The sequence below is a fragment of the Hydra vulgaris genome, chromosome 12, assembly GCF_038396675.1.
Source record: "Hydra vulgaris chromosome 12, alternate assembly HydraT2T_AEP".
In the NCBI taxonomy this organism is placed as follows: Eukaryota; Metazoa; Cnidaria; class Hydrozoa; order Anthoathecata; family Hydridae; genus Hydra; species Hydra vulgaris.
The window spans coordinates 3,747,501-3,767,500 of record NC_088931.1 but is presented as its reverse complement, the minus strand read 5'-3'; the positions used below and the strand labels follow the sequence as shown (position 1 = coordinate 3,767,500).

Sequence of the window (20,000 nt, the reverse complement as noted above, 5' to 3'; positions counted from 1 at the left end):
ACAAAATATATTTTTATAACAAAATATGAAAAATGTATAAATAAAAATAGATAAAATAAAAGTATAAAAAAATAAAGATATATTAAAAAATAGTAAAAAAAAAGTTATAAATAAAATAAAATGTAAACACTATAAATATCTACACACTCCAACATACAAATTTAATATTTTAATAGCTATATTAAATTTGTATGTATGAGTATTGGTATTAAACAAAATAATATATCAGCTTCTCTTCAGGTGCAGAGGTCAACTGATGTGTTTGTAACTTATGTTATGATATATGATATAAATATCATTATTGATAATTATGTTGTAAGTATAGTTATTCTATAAAACATCTATAAAAGTACCTGACATGAGGTCCAATTCCATGGTGACTTAGGATCTAATGCTAGTCTGTAAAAAACTGTATAGCCTTCAACTGTTAGATTACCATCAATTGTGACATTTACAGGTGTCCAGCTTGTATTTATTGAATCGTATGAAATGGCTGTAGCATTAAAAACTAATGGAGAAGGTGGCACTGAAAATAAAGTTAAAGATAATTATAAACTAATTTACAAAAACAGTTAAATATTTTTCACACACACACCCTTATATATAATATAATATATATAAGTGTGCAGATTCAGCATTTTTTGATGTTTGAGGTAAGTAACTTCCTGAAGTGGAACAAGCTCCAAACATTTATATGTTTATACTTATGTCAAATAAGGATGCTTTGCAAAAAATTGCGATGATTGGAGCCTGGGAACAAAAAAGCACAAAAATTTTAATCACAACTGCCACAAATGTGAGAGCAACAAGTTGGTAAAATATTTTATCTATTATTCTTTAATAAATTTATAACATTATATACAACCTCTTAGCGTTCAAAGGTTAAAACTTGCAACCCCTCCAACCCCCTCTCAATTAGAGGGGGTCACAAACTTTTTATAGTCATAATTTTTGAACAACAGAGATTGCACAAAATTTAAATATTATCAATTAATAAAATTTATTAAAGAATAGTACATAAAATAATTAATCAACTTGTTGTTTAGGGCAGTTGTGGCCAAAATTTTGGGGCTTTTTTGTATATATATGTATATATATATATATATATATATATATATATATATATATATATATATATATATATATATATATATATATATATACATATATATATATAATGTTTTGCATAATATGGTGCCCAAAGACCCTTGAACATAAAACAAGTTCTTAAATGAAGGGAATTCATATTAAAATTTCAAATATGATATATTAAATAAAAGTAATTATGTTAGATTTAACACCATAACAGATGAAGTTTAACTAAAAAAGGAAAACTGAATTTTTACCAATATTTTGACAATTTTTTTTTTTTTTTAAGGTTTTTTATATTTACCATTTTTGATATATTTATGATTTCGCTTCATTAGAGACTCAACCCGATACACTTCTGAACCATTTTTTTCTTTAAATTTTTAGGAACTCTATAAACTCCTTAACTTTAGGAACTCATAAAAACATTTTTGTTTTCAAAAATTTACATTTTAAAATTTTTAAATTTTAAAATGTAAATTTTTGAAAACATGTAAAAAGATTTTTTTTTTTAATTATTGTCACTTTTAACAAGCCTGCAAGCAACCACTATTAGAGTTGGAAGTTATTGAAAGAAAAAGGATAAAGTTTGAAAAGCAAGATAACATTTCAAACAAAAGATAATATTTCAAACAAAATGAATCAAAAGAAAAAGGTGAAAGGAGCGAATTCTAAATAACTGATGTTTGATTTTTTGTTAGTTGTAACTCAATTGTCTCATCCTTTTGCTTTGACTTGAAAACTGTGACAGTAAAAGGATGAGACTATTGAACTACAAGTAACATGAGAATGGATTTCAGCAGATAGTACGAGAAACGCTAGCTCTTTAGAGCAGCACTCATTATAGTATTTATAGAAAATGTGGCAATGGTTAAGAGTCTTAGTTAACTTTAAGGTAGTTGCAAGAGGTTAGGGAGATTCTGATGATGAAGAATGAGATAATCAGAGGCACCTTAGGGTGAGTGTGGAGAAACTGAGCACTGACTAGAATTAGAACTAAGACATAAATCGAGTAGAGAAGGCAAATGATTTGGATTGTCTGGAAAGCGAGCTGGAAAGTTGAGTTAGCGTTAGAAAATGAGAGCGACAAAAGTTGTGGGCTTTAACACCTGTAATCAGTGTGATGAGAAATAGTCACAAATAACAATGATAATGGCTGAATGATAAAGAGAAAGTGCTTGGTTAATTCACAAATAACATTGAAAAGAATGCAGTCTTGAGAAAAAGGAGAGCGATGTAGAACAAAGAGAAAGGTGATAGAGTGAAGAGGTGCTAAATGAAGGCATATTAAAAAATAATCCATAGATCAAAACATAGTTTCACGACAAATGGGTGAATTCTTACAAATGTAAATGTCTAGGCCAAGCATGTGACTAATGGAGTATTTACGACTTAAAGAAAGATATTCATCAACACTAAGATCAACAAAATGAGACAGCTGACTTCAAACTTAAGAGCAATTAGATCTTTCAAACTTTGCAAGAGATAAGACTCAACAGAGAATGTACTTCATGACTTTTTGATCCAGGACCTGTATTTATAACAAAAAAATGAGATGAAAAGTAAAAACAAAGATTGTGAACAAGGTTTAGCTCATTGAAGCAAACCCATAGTAAACCGAAAATAAAAGAGTTTAGATTCAGTCAGCATTTTTTTACATTGATTTCTTGCCATAATAAAAAGATGGTTGTTCTCAAAAGTTTATTTTGAAAAAAATGATGTTTATGTAAAAAATAGAAGTCACTTTAAGTGAGCACTATCCAGAAGATAGTTTTAGAAAAACTGAGACACTTGATCTAAGAGAGAAAATAGTTATAAGGTTTTGAAGTAAACTATTTTGACCACTAGTAAATCAACTGCGTCGTATTTAAAAAGGCAAAAATACGCGGGTGCGGTTGGCCCCTTCCTTCCCCTCAAAACACTAAATTTTTATCAGCAAACAGATGAGATATGTCAAGGTTTATTCCATGCGTCTGATTTATTCCACCCCATGCGTAATAATCAAAACGAGATAAAGATTTCGGGTTATAACTTTTAGAAGTGTTACGTACCTTAAGAGCCGTTTTTTCTAAGAATCAGGCAAATTCCTGAAACTGTGGAAGTGACCTCCACCAAATTGCTTGAATTTTTTATATATTGATCAGAATATAGAAAAAACCTGTTGGGGAAAAAAAAAATTTTCAAAAATGTTTCGTTCACTCGGAATCTGGGCTTAAATTTTTGAGATTTTTTTTTAAATTTTTAGAAATTTAGTTTTTGCCACCTTTGAACCCATTTTTTTGGCAAGGCAAAAAGTTGCACATAGCTTTTGTAGTTAATATCAGACGTAACCCAAAAGCTCTCTCCAAAAAATATAAAAAAGTTGCGTGACACTGTGCGGTTGGCTAATTATCATAGTTCAAAAGTACAAAATCAATCACTTTTGTCAATTTTTAATCGGAGTTAATTCTAGCGGCGAAGTGTTGCACACAATTTTTCTTTTAGGATTTGAAATTATCAAAGGTATTGAGTCTAAAAATGCAAAGAAAGTTATGTGATACCTAAGGCCTATTAATATATTAAGGCTTGAAATTGGAAAAAAATGTTTTAGTATACTTACAAAATGAACCATTACGGCAGAGGCGCTTAGTTTTGTAAAAATGTAAACATATCCAACTGTCAATACAAAAAGGTCCTAACAAAATAATAAAAAAAATTCGTGTGATTTTGTCACACGCATGATATAACATGAATTAAAAACTGAACAAAAATCTAACATCAAGATAACTATATTTCTAATTAAATAAAACATAAATCAAACATTTAAATGTTTTTCCATTTAAAAATTAGTTTTTCATTTATTAATAGAGTCATTTACACACATTATCCACCACATCACACATAATTTCTACTCTGCTGCAGTAAGTTTCTCTAAGAATAATGATATGACTGTATTATAGTCTTCTTCGGATAATGAATAATCGCCACAACCACTGATTAGAAAAGGAGCATTTACTAAACAGATAATTTTATCAGTTTGGTTATTTATCTCCTCGGTAGTAACTGGCCAGCAAAAAGTATTCTTCTCTTGCCCGTTAATCATACAATTAACTCTGATCCCAGTTATAGATACCTAAAAGTATTAGCGTAACATTTAAAATAATATAATAAAGAGTTTATGATTTGTTTAATTTTGCTTACATTCAATAAAACTTGTAAAGTCTTATATAATGTCATTCTGAAATTATTTTTACATTTTATTTATATTCCTTTTATTTTAGAGCACTGTTTTGTAAAACAAAATAAAAACTTGAAACTAATATATACTTTGAATAATATTACCTCCACAATATATCCAATATTCCATTGTTTTTCATATGCAACAGCAACCCAATCATTCACTTTCCATACAAGACAAATTTCTTTTGCAAGATTGGCGATGTCTTCCTCATATTTATTATCATCTTCATTGTCTCCTGCCAGATTAAAGTCATCATTTTCGCCATAAACTTCTTTGTTATCGTTAACCTGACTATTTTCATTATTTTCTGTTGTCGGTTCTACCAGCTTACCTTTTCTTTTCAGGTTACTAAATCTATAACAATATCAATTGTACATATTTTTAAACATATGTAAACAAACACACAAAATTATAACTTTCACCTAAATTTTAATTTCATATTTGTAAAAGAACTATTTAACAGTCAGAAACATAATCTAATTTGCAAAAGTTTTGATAGCAACAATGCCTACCTTGAAAATAAAGATCTTATCTGTTGGCTAGTTACATATTGATCAGGCGGAAGTTCTCTCCTCAGCTGCATGTGAACCTGCTCAGGGCTCATTTTATTACCTGATTCTTCTCCACGAATAAAGTATTTATGCAACAGTTCTTTCTGCTGATTTGAAAATCTAAAAGAACTTCGAACTGGTAATGCCCAACCTTGCAATAGAAAAATGTTCATGCAATGTGGTTTGTCTTTTACGGAAGCATTGTTAGAGGATGAAGAAATTGTCATATTTAGTTGTGAAGTAATTTTCATCTTATGAACAAACGAGTTGCGAACTTTATCCAATGATGTTAATGATTTCGGAACTGTATGAAGACCGGATAGCATGTGTTCTTCTAACTCAGCATCGCTTTCAAATGATAAAGTACAATTCATTTCAGTGCAAAATCTCAATGAATATAATTGCCTGTCACTTCTTTTCTGTTTTTCCTTAAGTGACTTGTTACGCTTAATTGAATTATCTGTTTTGCTATATGGCAACAACAACTTAATCGAGGGTTGAATTTTAAGATTTCCATACTCTTGTTCAATTCCCTCACCGATATTGAAATAACGCCACATCTTCATACTTTTCTCACCAAACTCAAATGAGTGATAGTTGCTAATGTTCTTAATCTTTGGTCCAGTAACTACAGTTTTATCATTGCTAATTTGAGCAACTGCTACTTTTGCATCTTTAGCGCCAAAACTATAGTGCATAGCCTTGTGTATATCTTCAGCAGTCAAAAGATTATTACCAGAGTCAACGTAACTCCTTAAAATTGTCTTTACAACTGCACTCTCCCTGTCACATTGATCTTTTCCACAACAGGGTTCATTATAATCATATCTCAGCAACTTTATATCTCTCTCTTTGCATACATTGTAGATTGCTTCAGCTGAAAGATTTCCCTGATAGCAGCCGGCATTATCAGATTTGGTAAACATTTTCTTGATATGCGGTTGATCAATTCTGAATTGGTCTAAAACTGCAGTGGCTAACGAAACAACATCACCTATTCCCTGATCACACCTATACATTGAAGTAAAGTAAACACGTTTGAATAACTTTCCTGCTATTTTTATGAAGAATATATCCACATGTAAACTCATTCCTTTCTTGCCAAAATACTCTCTTTGGCCCTCTCTGTATCGAACCGGAAGAATTTTTTGACAAAAATCTTTAAGCCAAAAAGCAGTTTTATCGTTTAATTGCTTAAAAGCTTCGATTTTTGCATTTTTCTGTTGAGAATCTCTCATCAGGTGTTTTATGTAGTTGAATACATCCTTTACAGCAATTTCCAAATCATAAATAGAATCAGCATCGTCAGAATTTTGAATTGTTAGTTCTTTGATCATCTCGATAGCTTTGCACAAATCATAGCAATCGGCACATACCACTTCTGATATCTCTGTGTTGGATTGAAGATTTTTTTCAGATGGATCTGATAAGGCATGTTTTGAGCTATGAGAAGAAATGTTTGAGTCATTGACACTAAAATTGGTTTGATAACTTGTTTTCAAATACCTTTTTCCTTTTTCAAGGGCAGCTTCGAGAGATTTAGAACTAAATCTTTGTGCCAATTTTTGTAATGTTTGAAAACCATTCATGCCTGAAGCAGTAACATCATCTAATCCAGCTAAGCTTTTTCGACTTGAAGGTTTTATTGCATGCAATACTTTCCACAAACTTGAATCAGATAATGGTATATAATTGTTTTCACTACAACTTTTTCGATAGAACATAGCGTGGCTATATTTTGTCGTCAGTATTGCATGCACTATCTTTTGTTCTTCACCGCTGACGTATTTTAATTTGGTTATTCCATAAGCAACATCATGCAAAATACCGCTTGTAAATATAAAGTCTAAGAAATGTTCACACTTTGTTTGATCAAGACTAGATCGGACGAATACTTTCTTCTCTGGAAATGCCAACCCTTTATGAGATGCATGCCATTTTCTTGCTGTTTCTATACGATCTTTGGTACACTCAAATGTGTTCATTATAAACTTTTTGGTATACTTGGTATGGTCTAATAATGAGAGGATAACTAACTTTCCCATGGAATCACTTTGCTTATATACTTTCTGAGCACGAATAATTTCAATTGGGAGAGGGCTATTTATTTCACCAACATTTTTACTGTTAAGAAAATCTATAAGTATTTCCTCTTGTCCAGGAGCAAATTTTTTCTTTAATAAGTTTCCTAGGCGAACATAGTTGCGTTTTAACTTATCTTTAGTAGTATTTTCCAGATATTCGAACTTCCTTTTTAATCTAAATTTTATTGGACTTGCATTAAGAACCTCAGTTACACTCTCAAGGCTTCTTAGAGATTCGTCTAAAATCTCCTGTGAAACATTAATTTCACCGGGATCAAATTCTTCATCTGGAGTAGCAGGTGTCATATATGTTTGTTCTTGTTGTGTTTGTGTTTCTGTACATAAATTGGTGTTTCGTTGACTCTAGATAAAGCAGTTTCTTGCTTTAAATGGGTAAAACACAGCATTGCACCAACTGAAAATACTTCATTGTATCGCTTTGACATTGATATGACGACATGTATTGGTGACGCCCTTAAAGCGGGAGATTTTTTTCCTTTTATATTTAGATAGTGAGGATGAAAGCATGTTTTTGGAGGACTCCATGCAATACCAAACGTGTACCGGTGAAAAGCACATATTTGTTCATCCTTTTCAAGATTTCTTTTAAGTCTATTTGCAATAAGTCCATTTTCTTCCCAAATATTATTATCGTTTAATCGCATGACCTAAAAACAATTTTTTAAACAATTATTAAGTGTGTCATTTAAAGCATTGTTTATAATCTGACTCTTCACGAAAAATGTTTACAAGTTTGAAATACATTGTTGTTATTATTAAAATACAATATTGCAAGAGTGTGATTAATTTAGTGATTATTTATTAAAAGAGTGAGGAATTAATTAAAAGAGCTATTTTTTTTTGTTTAAAGAGCTTTGTCTCAAAATCTTATTGCAGAGAAGTTATAAAGTATGTAATTATAAAAATTATATTACAGTCTGCGTAAATTTAAAATACATAATTACCTTTAAGTTGATGAGGTGTTTCTTAACATCAACATCTCCCAGCTGATGAATGTAGAACATTTTGTTTATAATTTTATGTTTTTTGAATGATCCACAATTTCCTTTTGAAAAGCAACAACAGTTTTCATAAAAATATTTGTTTTGTTTCATACTCAACTAAAAACAAGTTCTATTTATGCAGTACCTATTTCTCAATAGCAATGATAAAATATCTACTCTATTTATGCAAATTTTAAAGATCGTTAAAATAAAGTTAAGACATTTTTATGGTAAAGTAAACAACCGCCCACTAACTTGTTTCTCCACAATCGTGATATCAGCGATTCTTCTTCCATTCGATCACCACAAGTTATTTGGTTATGACGTAAATTTAAATAATTCACTTCTGATCATGTATTGTTTTTTATTATTATTTATTTCAATTGTTATGATTTCTATATCATAGTCAGAAACGCTTAAATTTTTTCTTAACATTACGTGCAATGTTTTGTGTAATGCTAAATGCTAATTTTGGATGATAGAAATTTTATTGTGAGCGAAAACCTCATCTGTGTGTCCAAAAAAATATCTCTTCGTACTTAATCATTTTTAACAATTTGTACCTTTATTTTTAACTTAATATCTAAAGATCACACGAATTTTTTTTATTATTTTGTTAGGACCTTTTTGTATTGACAGTTGGATATGTTTACATTTTTACAAAACTAAGCGCCTCTGCCGTAATGGTTCATTTTGTAAGTATACTAAAACATTTTTTTCCAATTTCAAGCCTTAATATATTAATAGGCCTTAGGTATCACATAACTTTCTTTGCATTTTTAGACTCAATACCTTTGATAATTTCAAATCCTAAAAGAAAAATTGTGTGCAACACTTCGCCGCTAGAATTAACTCCGATTAAAAATTGACAAAAGTGATTGATTTTGTACTTTTGAACTATGATAATTAGCCAACCGCACAGTGTCACGCAACTTTTTTATATTTTTTGGAGAGAGCTTTTGGGTTACGTCTGATATTAACTACAAAAGCTATGTGCAACTTTTTGCCTTGCCAAAAAAATGGGTTCAAAGGTGGCAAAAACTAAATTTCTAAAAATTTAAAAAAAAATCTCAAAAATTTAAGCCCAGATTCCGAGTGAACGAAACATTTTTGAAAATTTTTTTTTTCCCCAACAGGTTTTTTCTATATTCTGATCAATATATAAAAAATTCAAGCAATTTGGAGGAGGTCACTTCCATTGACTGCCTGATTCTTACAAAAAATGACTCTTAATGAACATAAACAAGGAGATGAAACGCTTTGAGGATAGGAGTTTTAGAAATAAAGTTTACATAAAAAAATACTAGAAAGACGATATAAGAAAAAGTTATAGTAATAAAATTTAAAAAACGATTAATTAATTATTTATTTACATAAAAAGATTTTCTAAATGATCGATTTCAAAATGTAAACTTTGGTGTAAAACGTTTTTAAAAAATTGCGAATATTAGCGTTTTTTAATGTAATTTTTTAAACTTCAACATCAAATTAGAGAACTTTTCTTTGGTTTTCAGGTCTATTTTTTTTTGTATGAAATATGATCAACATAAAATTCTCTATCATAATCAGTTATAAAAATAGGGGGTTGAGAAAAAAATTAGCCCAAAAAATTGTACAAATACTTTTATAATATATAAAAGTATTTGTAAAAGTATAGTTCACTGAATTATTCTGAATATATTAAAACAAATATAAATTATTATCTGTCTGAACCATTACCTCCCTTTTGTAAATGGCTCAGTGTAAGACGATATAATCAAAGGTATTAAATGATAATGATAGAAATTTTACCACTATAAACTAATCAATAATTAGTTGATAGTTGTATAATTTCTGATCTAAAATTTGCTCAAATTGGTTTTATAATTATGTAAAAATAATTTAAAAATATTTGTCTGAATTATCACCTCCCCTTAAGTATATCACTAAACTTTCATCTGAATTGTCATCTTCATCCTATTTAATCATAAAATAAAATATGCTTTGACAATGGTAATAAGTGATGTGATAAAAAGTATACAACTATAAACTATTAGTTATATATAGTATATACTATATATAACGGAAAATCCGGAAAAAGATAATCCGTGCACGTACTATATACACTGTATATAGTACATACAGGGATTATCTTTTTCCGCAGTTCCGGATATTTTTTTTTAACTTTTAGTTTTTCTGAATATCCAAACAATTTCCATACATACAAGTTTAGGTACATATTTTTGCAAGATATTTGTTTTTTAAGCTTTTTCACACGAGACATAAAAAAATAAAAAAAAGTTTGAAAAAAAAAATTAAAAATAACTCAGCTAAAAGCAATGTTTTTGGATAAAATCCGGATTTTTTCCAGAAATTTTACCCAAACGACTTTCCGATTTTTAAAGTATGACCTCGATGATCTATGTATATAACTAATAGTTTATAGTTGTTTTTAGTTAAATATATTTAATTGAAAAAACTTTACAAATCCTTTAATAAGTTTCTGAATTATTACCTCCTTATTATACTTTCTTACATTGAGTAAATCACTCAATGTAAGAAAGTATAATAATAGTATTAATTGATAGTGATTGAAATCATACAACTATATGTTAATTAGTTATAAAATTATGTAAAAATTATATACAAATATACTGATATTATCACAACCCCTTTAGTAAATAATGCAAAATGAGATGTATGATACTAGTATCGAATGACAGTGATAAAAATGATATAAGTTATTATATTATACTGTAATTAGAATCACTAGAGCTTTTGATATACATATTGTAGGACTTTTTTTTACTTTATGCAGGAGCGGATTTAGGGCACTTCTAGTGCGTCTGTAGTCGTACCCAAAAATGCAAAAAATAAAATTTAATCTTGAAAAAAAAAGTTGATATATTATTTTAATATTGCATGCCAAATAAAATCAGATTTAAGTTTTTCAAACACTAATAAAAAAAAAATGCTTCTTCTTTAGAATGGTTTTTGAAGTTCATTAAAAAATATACTTCTCAACTGGAAGTTAAAGTAAAAATAAATAATATTTAATAAGACGAATCAATCAATGCCCCTAATATTATTATATTAAACGATCAAAATCTTTTTTAAATTTTTATGTGATTTGTTAAAAAAGAAAGTTATTAATTTTTTTACAATTAACAATTTTTTGACGTCCCCAATGTAGTACACCTTGAGTAAAATCTTAGTCATAATCTTTTGTTTTGCAATAATCAGGAGGTAAAAGTCTTAATGAATAATACGTAACAAAGTACATCGATGGACAACCCCAACATAATTTCTTTCTATGATTTATCTTTGTGTTAAGTTAGATTTTCAATATTCAATTTTTAAGTATTTAATTTTATTTGTACAAAGAACACTGTCGGGTGTCATTGAAAACATACATCCTGAAATATATAAGGTTTATTGATGATATTTAAAGTTTCGCCTATTGTTAGATGTTAAAAATGTTAGATTAAAATGTTACTTAATTATGAAGTTAAAAGCATTTACTACGAAATGATAAAACAAAACTAATCTCCTTGAAAGCTATATTACAAAAAAGTATAATTTCTTGTAAAGATACAAACATTGTCGACTCTTGTAAAGTGTTTGCAACATTTCTGTGTAAAAGTTGGTGTTAGTATCCTTCAAGTTCAACTTAGATATTATTAAAAAAATACTTCTTAATATAGCTTTTTGTGCTGTTTCTTTTGATCTACATAAACTAGTATTTAATCTTTGGTATTTTGATTAAAAAAATTAAATAATATATGCAAATTAAAAAATGTTTTTTGTTATATTAAATATTTTTTTCATTTATTTAGTTTGACCATAAGCGCTACTTCATTATTTATATTTAATTTGACTACTGTTGAAATATGGTTTTAATTTAGTAAATTTTCATGAATTGAAATTTGCTTTATTGATCATTAGCCAACTGTTTAGGTAATAAAATTAAATTCAACACCATTAAGGTAAAAATAACTTTGTTTTCTGGTAACACAGTTAAACAGTATATTACAATTGTTATCATGTCTGTTATTTTGAGTAAACTTTTTCATGTATTTGTTATGGCAGCAATAGTTTATGTTATACTTAAAGTAAAATAATATTATATAAAGGTTATAATGTTTGCTTTTAGATAACATCTCTTGTTAACTTTGCTCTTGGAAAAATGAATATTCTTCTTTTCGAGGGGTATTATACTAATACCGCTCGAGAAATACCCCTAATACCCCTTCATCATACTAAAATCAAGGAACTTCAAAAATAAACCAGTTTATAGCCTTTTAAAATTTTATTTTGTTAACTCGTAAATTTTATAATTACTTATTTTTAAACAGATGTTTCAAAATAGGATGCAATTTAAAAATGTGTTAAAGAAAAGCCATAAAGTTAAGCCTTTCAAGATATATTAAGCTCAATTAATTAATAGTAAAATTTATTTAAAGGGCTTATTGTCACTATAAAATACCCACAACAGTAATGCAATATTTTGAACTGAGACTCTTACCATTACTCCAAATTCATGGTTAACTTTGTCACTTTGGATTATATTAACTATTAATTAAATCCATATTACGTAGCAAGTTCAGAGCAGAGTATGGTTCTTTCCTTTTTGCAAAATCTCATGATGCGTTGGAGTAATAACTATACTAATTATATTTTTACTATTATTCAATACCAGTATCTCATACTACACAGTTCATTGAAGAAGATTGGATATGCGGTAGATTATTCCATTTGGCTGATTTATTCTATCCCGCTGCATATTACTCACATTTATTTGATTCATGCGAATGAAAAATTTGTGAACGACATTTATATAACCATTATCTTTACAAAACAAATATGGAAACAAAAAATAGATGTAAAATTAGTTTCACTTAGATGTTTTATACATCAGAATGGAATAATCTTCTACTATAGTAGATTATTCCATACGCCCGATTTATTCCATCCCACTGAATATTAATCACATTTATTTGATTCAAGTGAATGAAAAATTTGTAAACGATTTTTAAATGACCATTATCTTTACTAAATAAACATGGAAACAAAAAAAAAAAGTTTTAAACTTAGTTTCAATTTGATGTTTTATACAATGGGATGGAATAATCTACTACTATAGAGGATGATTCCATCCGCCTGATTTATTCCATCCCACTGCATAAAATACGGATTTATTTTATAACTATGTTTGGTCATTTCTAACGGCTATAACTTAAAAACGCATTCTCGTTTTGAATTCTACGCAGTGGGATGGAATAAATTAGGCGGATTGAATAAACTGCAAAGGTTACCTTCGGTAATTCAAAATGAATTCTTTTTAAAAATGATATTTTATACATTATTTTTAGACTTAAATTTTCGCTATCAATAATAACAAATGCTTAAAACCAAACCGTTTCAATTATAGAATGTTGGTTAGAATCCTAACAATATTCTTTAGGCACTTTTGTAAGCAAAATTGTGCAGAAATTAAATAAAAGAGCGGTAAGAACAGATGATTGAAATTTCATTTAAATTTGGTTTGAAGTAAAGTATAATCAGATAAAGATGCGGCTACAAATTCAGTTACTGGTTTTGTTTATTGGTTCATACAGCTCTTTTATCTGTTTTCTGAACAATTTTATTAAAGTGCAGATTTTTTTTGGTAGAAGTTACTATAAATATAAACAAAAACAAAATAAAAAAAGATAACAAAACTGGTTAGTAATGTACGCAATAGCATAATTGAATATGAATGCAAAAGAAAACATGTATGTGATATATCTATTTAAAATATATATACATATATATATATAATACAAATCATATAGAAATATGCCTGACACAGTTAAGAAACGAGAAACTTTTGCCGACTATAAAAAAAATATTTAGATTAACGTTAACAGCACCCATAGGTACTTAATCCAGGGCTTTTGGAATACATAAAACGTTTTTTAAACATAATTATTTTGAAAAGTTGTTGCTTTAAAATTACGAAAGCCATGGCTTCCGCAGCGCCATGGATCATAAATTATTTCAGATCAACAATGCACATTGATCAACTACAAAACTTAATGCTTCGTAATACTAACAAAGATATGTTGAACATAATTGATTTAAAAAAGGTTGTTGAAAAAAGACGCCAATTTTACTTCTCTGGTTTAAGAAATACCTAGTTTCCGGTGGAAATGAGTTGCCCTGTAAACATAAAACGTGTTAAAAACGTCTAAAACACGTATTTTATACGCCTTAAACATGTTTTCTGTCAAATGTAGCAACTAGCTAATTATTCGCTAGCTTTTCGCTAGCCCGGGTTATTCCTTAGGAGAAAAAAACAACGTTTTTTGACGTCATAAATAAGAAGCTTTAACTGAGAATTTATTATTGTTGCAAATGTTCATTATGTTTGGTTCTTTCGTTACAATACTAGTAATATACCATTACAATACTATTTTAAATTTAATTTAATTTTTTACTCTTCTTGTCAAAAGAACCCTGAAAATTTAAATTTAAACTATCTACATAATACACAGAATTATATGTAAAAATCAGGAAAATTTGAGATGGTGTTCCACAGGCCCTTGCTTAAAATACAATGAATATATATATATATATATATATATATATATATATATATATATATATATATATATATATATATATATATATATATATATATATATATGTATATATATATATATATATATGCAAATTATGTTAGTGTATTTTACAAATAGAGTGCTCAATGTTCTTAAAGAACAGAGCAATAATAAATTAGTAAAAAACACTTATCTAACTTTTTTCTTCTACTTGAAGTTTCACCATTGCTGGATCATCAGGAAGAGTTTCTGATGATCCAGCAATGAACTCTTCCTGATGTTTCAGCAATGGTGAAACTTCAAGTAGAAGAAAAAAAATTAGATAAGTGTTTTTTACTAATTTATATATATACAGTATGCAACAAAAGTGTTTACATGTTTTTGAAAAATATTCTTTTTTAAAATAAATGATTGAAATACATGCTTATATATCAATATATATATACCAAAATAAAGGTAATTCATTGTAGTTTCATGTTTTGAGCCTGAATTTAAATGAGTGAGAAGTGTTTATAGCAAATTATTTATTGAAACAAAATGTCAGATGTAAACAGTTTTGTCGCGTTTTATGCTATTATTAATTTTAATGCGAAATTAATACTTTGTGTAGCCTCCATGACTTCTAATGACTGCTGCAATTCTCGCAGGCATGCTACCAATCAACTTCTTGCATTCTTCAACAGTTATCGAACTTCAAACATGTAAAAACATGTAAACACTTTTGTCGCATACTGTATATATATATATATATATATATATATATATATATATATATATATTTGTTTATATATATATATATATATATATATATATATATATATATATATATATATATATAAATATATATAAATATATATATATATATATATATATATGTATATATATATACATATATATATATGTATATATAGATATATATTCATTGTATTATATATATAAATATATATATATATATATATATACACATATATATTCATTGTATTATAAATATATATATATATATATATATATATATATATATATATATATATATATATATATATATATATATATATATATATATATATATATATATATATATATATATATATATATATATATATATATATTTTTTTTTTCTTTAAGAGAGGTAATAAGATCAGACCAATGTAATTGAGATAAAGTTTAGTATAGTGAAAACATTGGAATCTAGCGCTAGACAGGATCATTTTACATCAATTTTTACAATAATAAGTTAGTTAGTTAGTTAGTATTTATTGCTGTAACTGGATTGGCCAGTGAGAATGCTTTTAAGCACACTGTGACAGCCGCTTCAATCGATTGTTGTTCGTCCAACAGTCGAATCCTGCTTTAAGAAATTATGCCTTTGCAGATTTTTTGTTGTTTCCCTATAATACTTGAAACAGTGACCTCTAATATGATTTTGAACAGTTTGTATGTTATGTTGTTCATTATTTTAAATATTTGGATCGTACCACCTCTTTCTCTTCGTTTAATTAGAGTTGTCAATTTCAAAACTTTTAATCGGTCTTCATAACTGAAAAACCTAATCAGGTTTTTTAGTTATGAAGACCGATTAAAAGTTTGAAAGAGCCACTAAACTGATTATGATTTAATCAGTTTGGTGGCTCGACGCTGAACTTGTTTAATTACTTTACAATCACCTTTTTGGAACGGGGACCATACTGGTACTGAGAACTCTAGAAATGGACGAATAAAAGTTACGTATAGTGATGTAAGTAAATGACAGTCCAATCCTGCAAACGATTTTTTAATTCGACCTAACATTCTATTTGCATTATTTGTTACAGGAATAACTTGATCTTTCCACTTGAGATTTTTAGAAAAATTACACCTAGATCATTTACGCTGTTTGATTCTGGTAGTTTTATGCCATTAATATATAGAGGAATCTTTTTGTTGTTTACTCCATAGTGCATTACTACACATTTATCAACATTAAACTTTAAAAGCCAGTCTTCTGTCCATTTAAATGATGTATTTAAATCCCTCTGTAGACTTGAGGAACACTCATCAGAAATTACCTTGGACAAAATCTTAGTATCATCAGCAAAAAATTTGCATTTATTCATTAATTTACTTGGCATATCGTTAATGTATATAATAAACATTAAGGGTCCAATAACAGAGCCTTGTGGCACGCCACTAAAAATTTCAACCCACTCAGAAACAACTTCATCTAGAACTATTCTTTGTCTTCTATTATTTAAAAAAGCTTCCATCCATTTTAGAACTAAGCCATTAATACCATTTGCATTTAATTTAGCAAAGAGTCTCTTGTGAGGAACACTATCGAAAGCTTTAGCAAAGTCTAGCAATACTACATCAACAGGTATACCATCGCTGTTGTGCGAAGAAATAAAGTCAAGAGTCTCTAACAAATTTGTGGTACAAGACTTTCCTTTTACAAAACCATGCTGTTGGATTGTTAGTAAATTGTTTTCGTCGAGATGTTTTTCAATTCTTTCTCTTATAGTAGATTCTAATATTTTGCAAGGAATAGAAGTTAATGAAATAAGGCGATAATTACTGGCCACTGTTTTGTCACCTTATAGCTGTTACATCAGGTCTAATATCCTCAAATTTAATTATATTATTCAATTCGAGATAAAAAGGTGGAAGATCTCCTTTTTCTTCATTTGTAAAGACATCCTGAAAATGCTTTTTTAGGCAGTTATCAATTTTATTTGGTTTATGGGATAAATCGCCATCAGGCATTCTCATGGCCTTTATTGAGTCTTTTATTGAATTTGTACTGTTTAAATACTTATATAACAGTTTAGGACTAAGTTTAGAGGTTAACACTAGATTCTATTCAAATAAAAGTCGAGCATTGTATATTTCTGTTTTAACTAATTTGCATAACTGTTTATATTCTTTGGTCAGTTTAACATCATTCCATCTGTGAGCACAATTTATGTATTTTAAAATTCTTTTTCTTCTAATTAACTGCTTGATTTCGTTATTAATCCAAACAATTGCTAAACTTTTGATTCGTGAAATGTCTATGCTTGGAACAAACAAATTGCATGCTTCAGTGGTATAGTAAATTAATTCATTATACATGTCTTGCACTGTCTTGTTTTCGTACAATTTCACCCAATCAATATATAATCAGAGGACATAAAATCAGAAATTTTATCAAATTTAGCTTTGCTATACAAAAACTTAAAGTTACTACAAGCTAATCTGCTAATATCATTTTTAAGACGAATTTAAAGTAAATAATTTGATGACCTTTGTTTATGTCACCAAGCACAAAACTTGGATCAACAGCATATACACTGCCAGATTCTGTTGTGAACATTAAATCTAGAACATTTGAAGTTGAGCCATTAGCCAATTGAAAAGTTGGTATGTTTATATGTTGATAGAGGAAAGTATCACTTAAAGTTTTATAGAATTTATGTTCTATGCCACTGTCATTTGAAATTGATGCTATACTACCAATTGACCATTTAATAGCTGGGAAATTGAAATCACCCATAATTAGTACATCTTTAAAGGCATTAACATCAACATATCTTCTTGTTATTTTAAAAATATTGTCAAAGTTTACAATATCAACAAAGTAATTTGGTCTGTATAGACAACCAACTAGGTATTTATCTTGGCCAAAATAAACTACTGCCCAAACTTGTTCTATTTTGCTAATACTAAAATCAGTGTTGACCAGTTCGTATGAATCTATTGAATTTTTTATATATAAGCATACACCGCCGCCTCTACGATCACCAGTTCTATCATATCTGTATATATTGTACCCAGGAATATTTACAATTGAGTTATTTTTGAACCATGTTTCGCTTACTCCAACAATTTTAGGACAATACAAACTAGTTACAACCTTTAATTCATCTAATTTATTTTCGAGTGAGGTAGCATTCAGATATATACAATTTAGTTCTGTTATCCTTTCAGGTGATAAAGGTGCTTTAAGTACAGTTTTGATTTTTCTTGAACTGTTGCAATTGGTTTACACGGATACCATATTGAAATGTATAGTTTGTTTCAAGATTTGCATTAAGCCTGTTTCTTTCTTGTCTTAGATGGAGATCGAGTTGTCTTTTGGCTTTAGTTAGATCTGGACTTATACAAATCTGTTTATGATCGATACTATTTCTTAATTTTTTTGCTGCAAAAAGAACTGGATTTCTAATAGATGGTTCATTTAGTTCAACTAAAATTGTACCAGGCTTTGTTTTATCTTTTGATCTAAGTCTTCTGGTATAAACTGGTTTAATATCTGCTTTGCCGATAAAATCAAAAACATCTGCTATCTTTTTTTCATCTTCATTTCTCTTATTTAAAAAATCTGTTTGAGTTGATTCTGGGATTCCAAAAACAATTTAATTTCTTTTTCTCTTCTCTCTATAATGAAGGTCATTTATGGTTGCATTAGCAACCACTAATTGTTCAGGTGGCTTTTAACCACTTTTGCTACCTTTTGTAAGAATTTGCACCCATTCATTGGCAATATTGGCTGAATTTACATTTTTCTTTGATTTACATAGGTCATCTTTCAGGCCATCAATGATTTTCAAATAATTTTTTTCTTTATCCTCAAGATTTTTTATTTTGTTTGATAGTTCTAAGACATACTTGGAAATTTTACCGCACCACTTGTGTAACAGTTTTGAGGCTGGAGAATGATTGCCCTGTCCAAAAGATGGCTAGTTTACTTGGTATAAAAATTGCTTTCCAATTCCATCTTCTATCACTTTATCGGAAGACTACCACCCTAAACAGTGGATTACTTCCTGTACTGAAATTATTACACAGGGACTTATTAACACAAATAGAACTGTTAGTTTTTTGGTGTTTTTTTCCGATAATTAAAATAATTTCTCAAGAAAGTTGTTCTATTGAAAAAGAAAAAAAAAAAGATTATCATTAAACATTGCCGCTTCACAAGAAGTTGAAAACCATGGAGTAAAATGAAGCTTGACTTTTAACCGACAAGAAAAAATAAAAGCTTCTATACCTGTCTGAAACCAAGAGACTATGTAAGTGGCACAATTATAGATTTAGAGATAAAACACAAATCAAAGAGGTAAAGTAAGGGATTAGGGTTGTTAAAAAATTCGTTTTCTAGACAACCCTCGAAAAGTTAATTATGTTAGTTAAAGATTGAGAAAGACAGAAGTGAGCTTTAATACCAGCAGGTCAGTGGTGCTAGAGTAGGTTATGGGTCAGGTTGCACTGGATTATACTCTGTCATTATAAGGGTAATTATGAGGATCTCAAACCTAACCTGAAATAGTTAAATGATATTATATCTGCAAGCAGTGTTCCAACATCTTACCTAGGAGATTTAAAACATACATAAAGAAAGTTCACTCATAACACAAGCATACAAACAGCAACCTTCGAGTACAAAAACAGCGCACCAGTAGTTTAAACAGAACACAAACTTACATATATAGTAACATAACCCAAGACACAAAAAT

The 20,000-nt window shown here is 28.5% G+C and overlaps 1 protein-coding gene across 2 annotated transcripts in view; it reads right to left on the bottom strand.

Annotated features, from left to right (window-relative positions):
* LOC100199991 (uncharacterized) overlaps nt 1-20,000 on the bottom strand; it is a 97,800-nt gene that overhangs the window by 69,047 nt on the left and 8,753 nt on the right. The window contains exons 1-2 of one of the 2 annotated variants that reach the window (XM_065811265.1): nt 1,394-1,439; nt 354-526 (exon numbers count right to left, since the gene is read on the bottom strand). In XM_065811265.1, the coding sequence (XP_065667337.1) occupies nt 354-526; nt 1,394-1,424 (204 nt within the window). In that variant the 5' untranslated portion in view covers nt 1,425-1,439. Of the gene's footprint in view, nt 1-353; nt 527-1,393; nt 1,440-20,000 lie in introns of those variants that run through there. The other variant, XM_065811264.1, reaches the window with a different exon arrangement.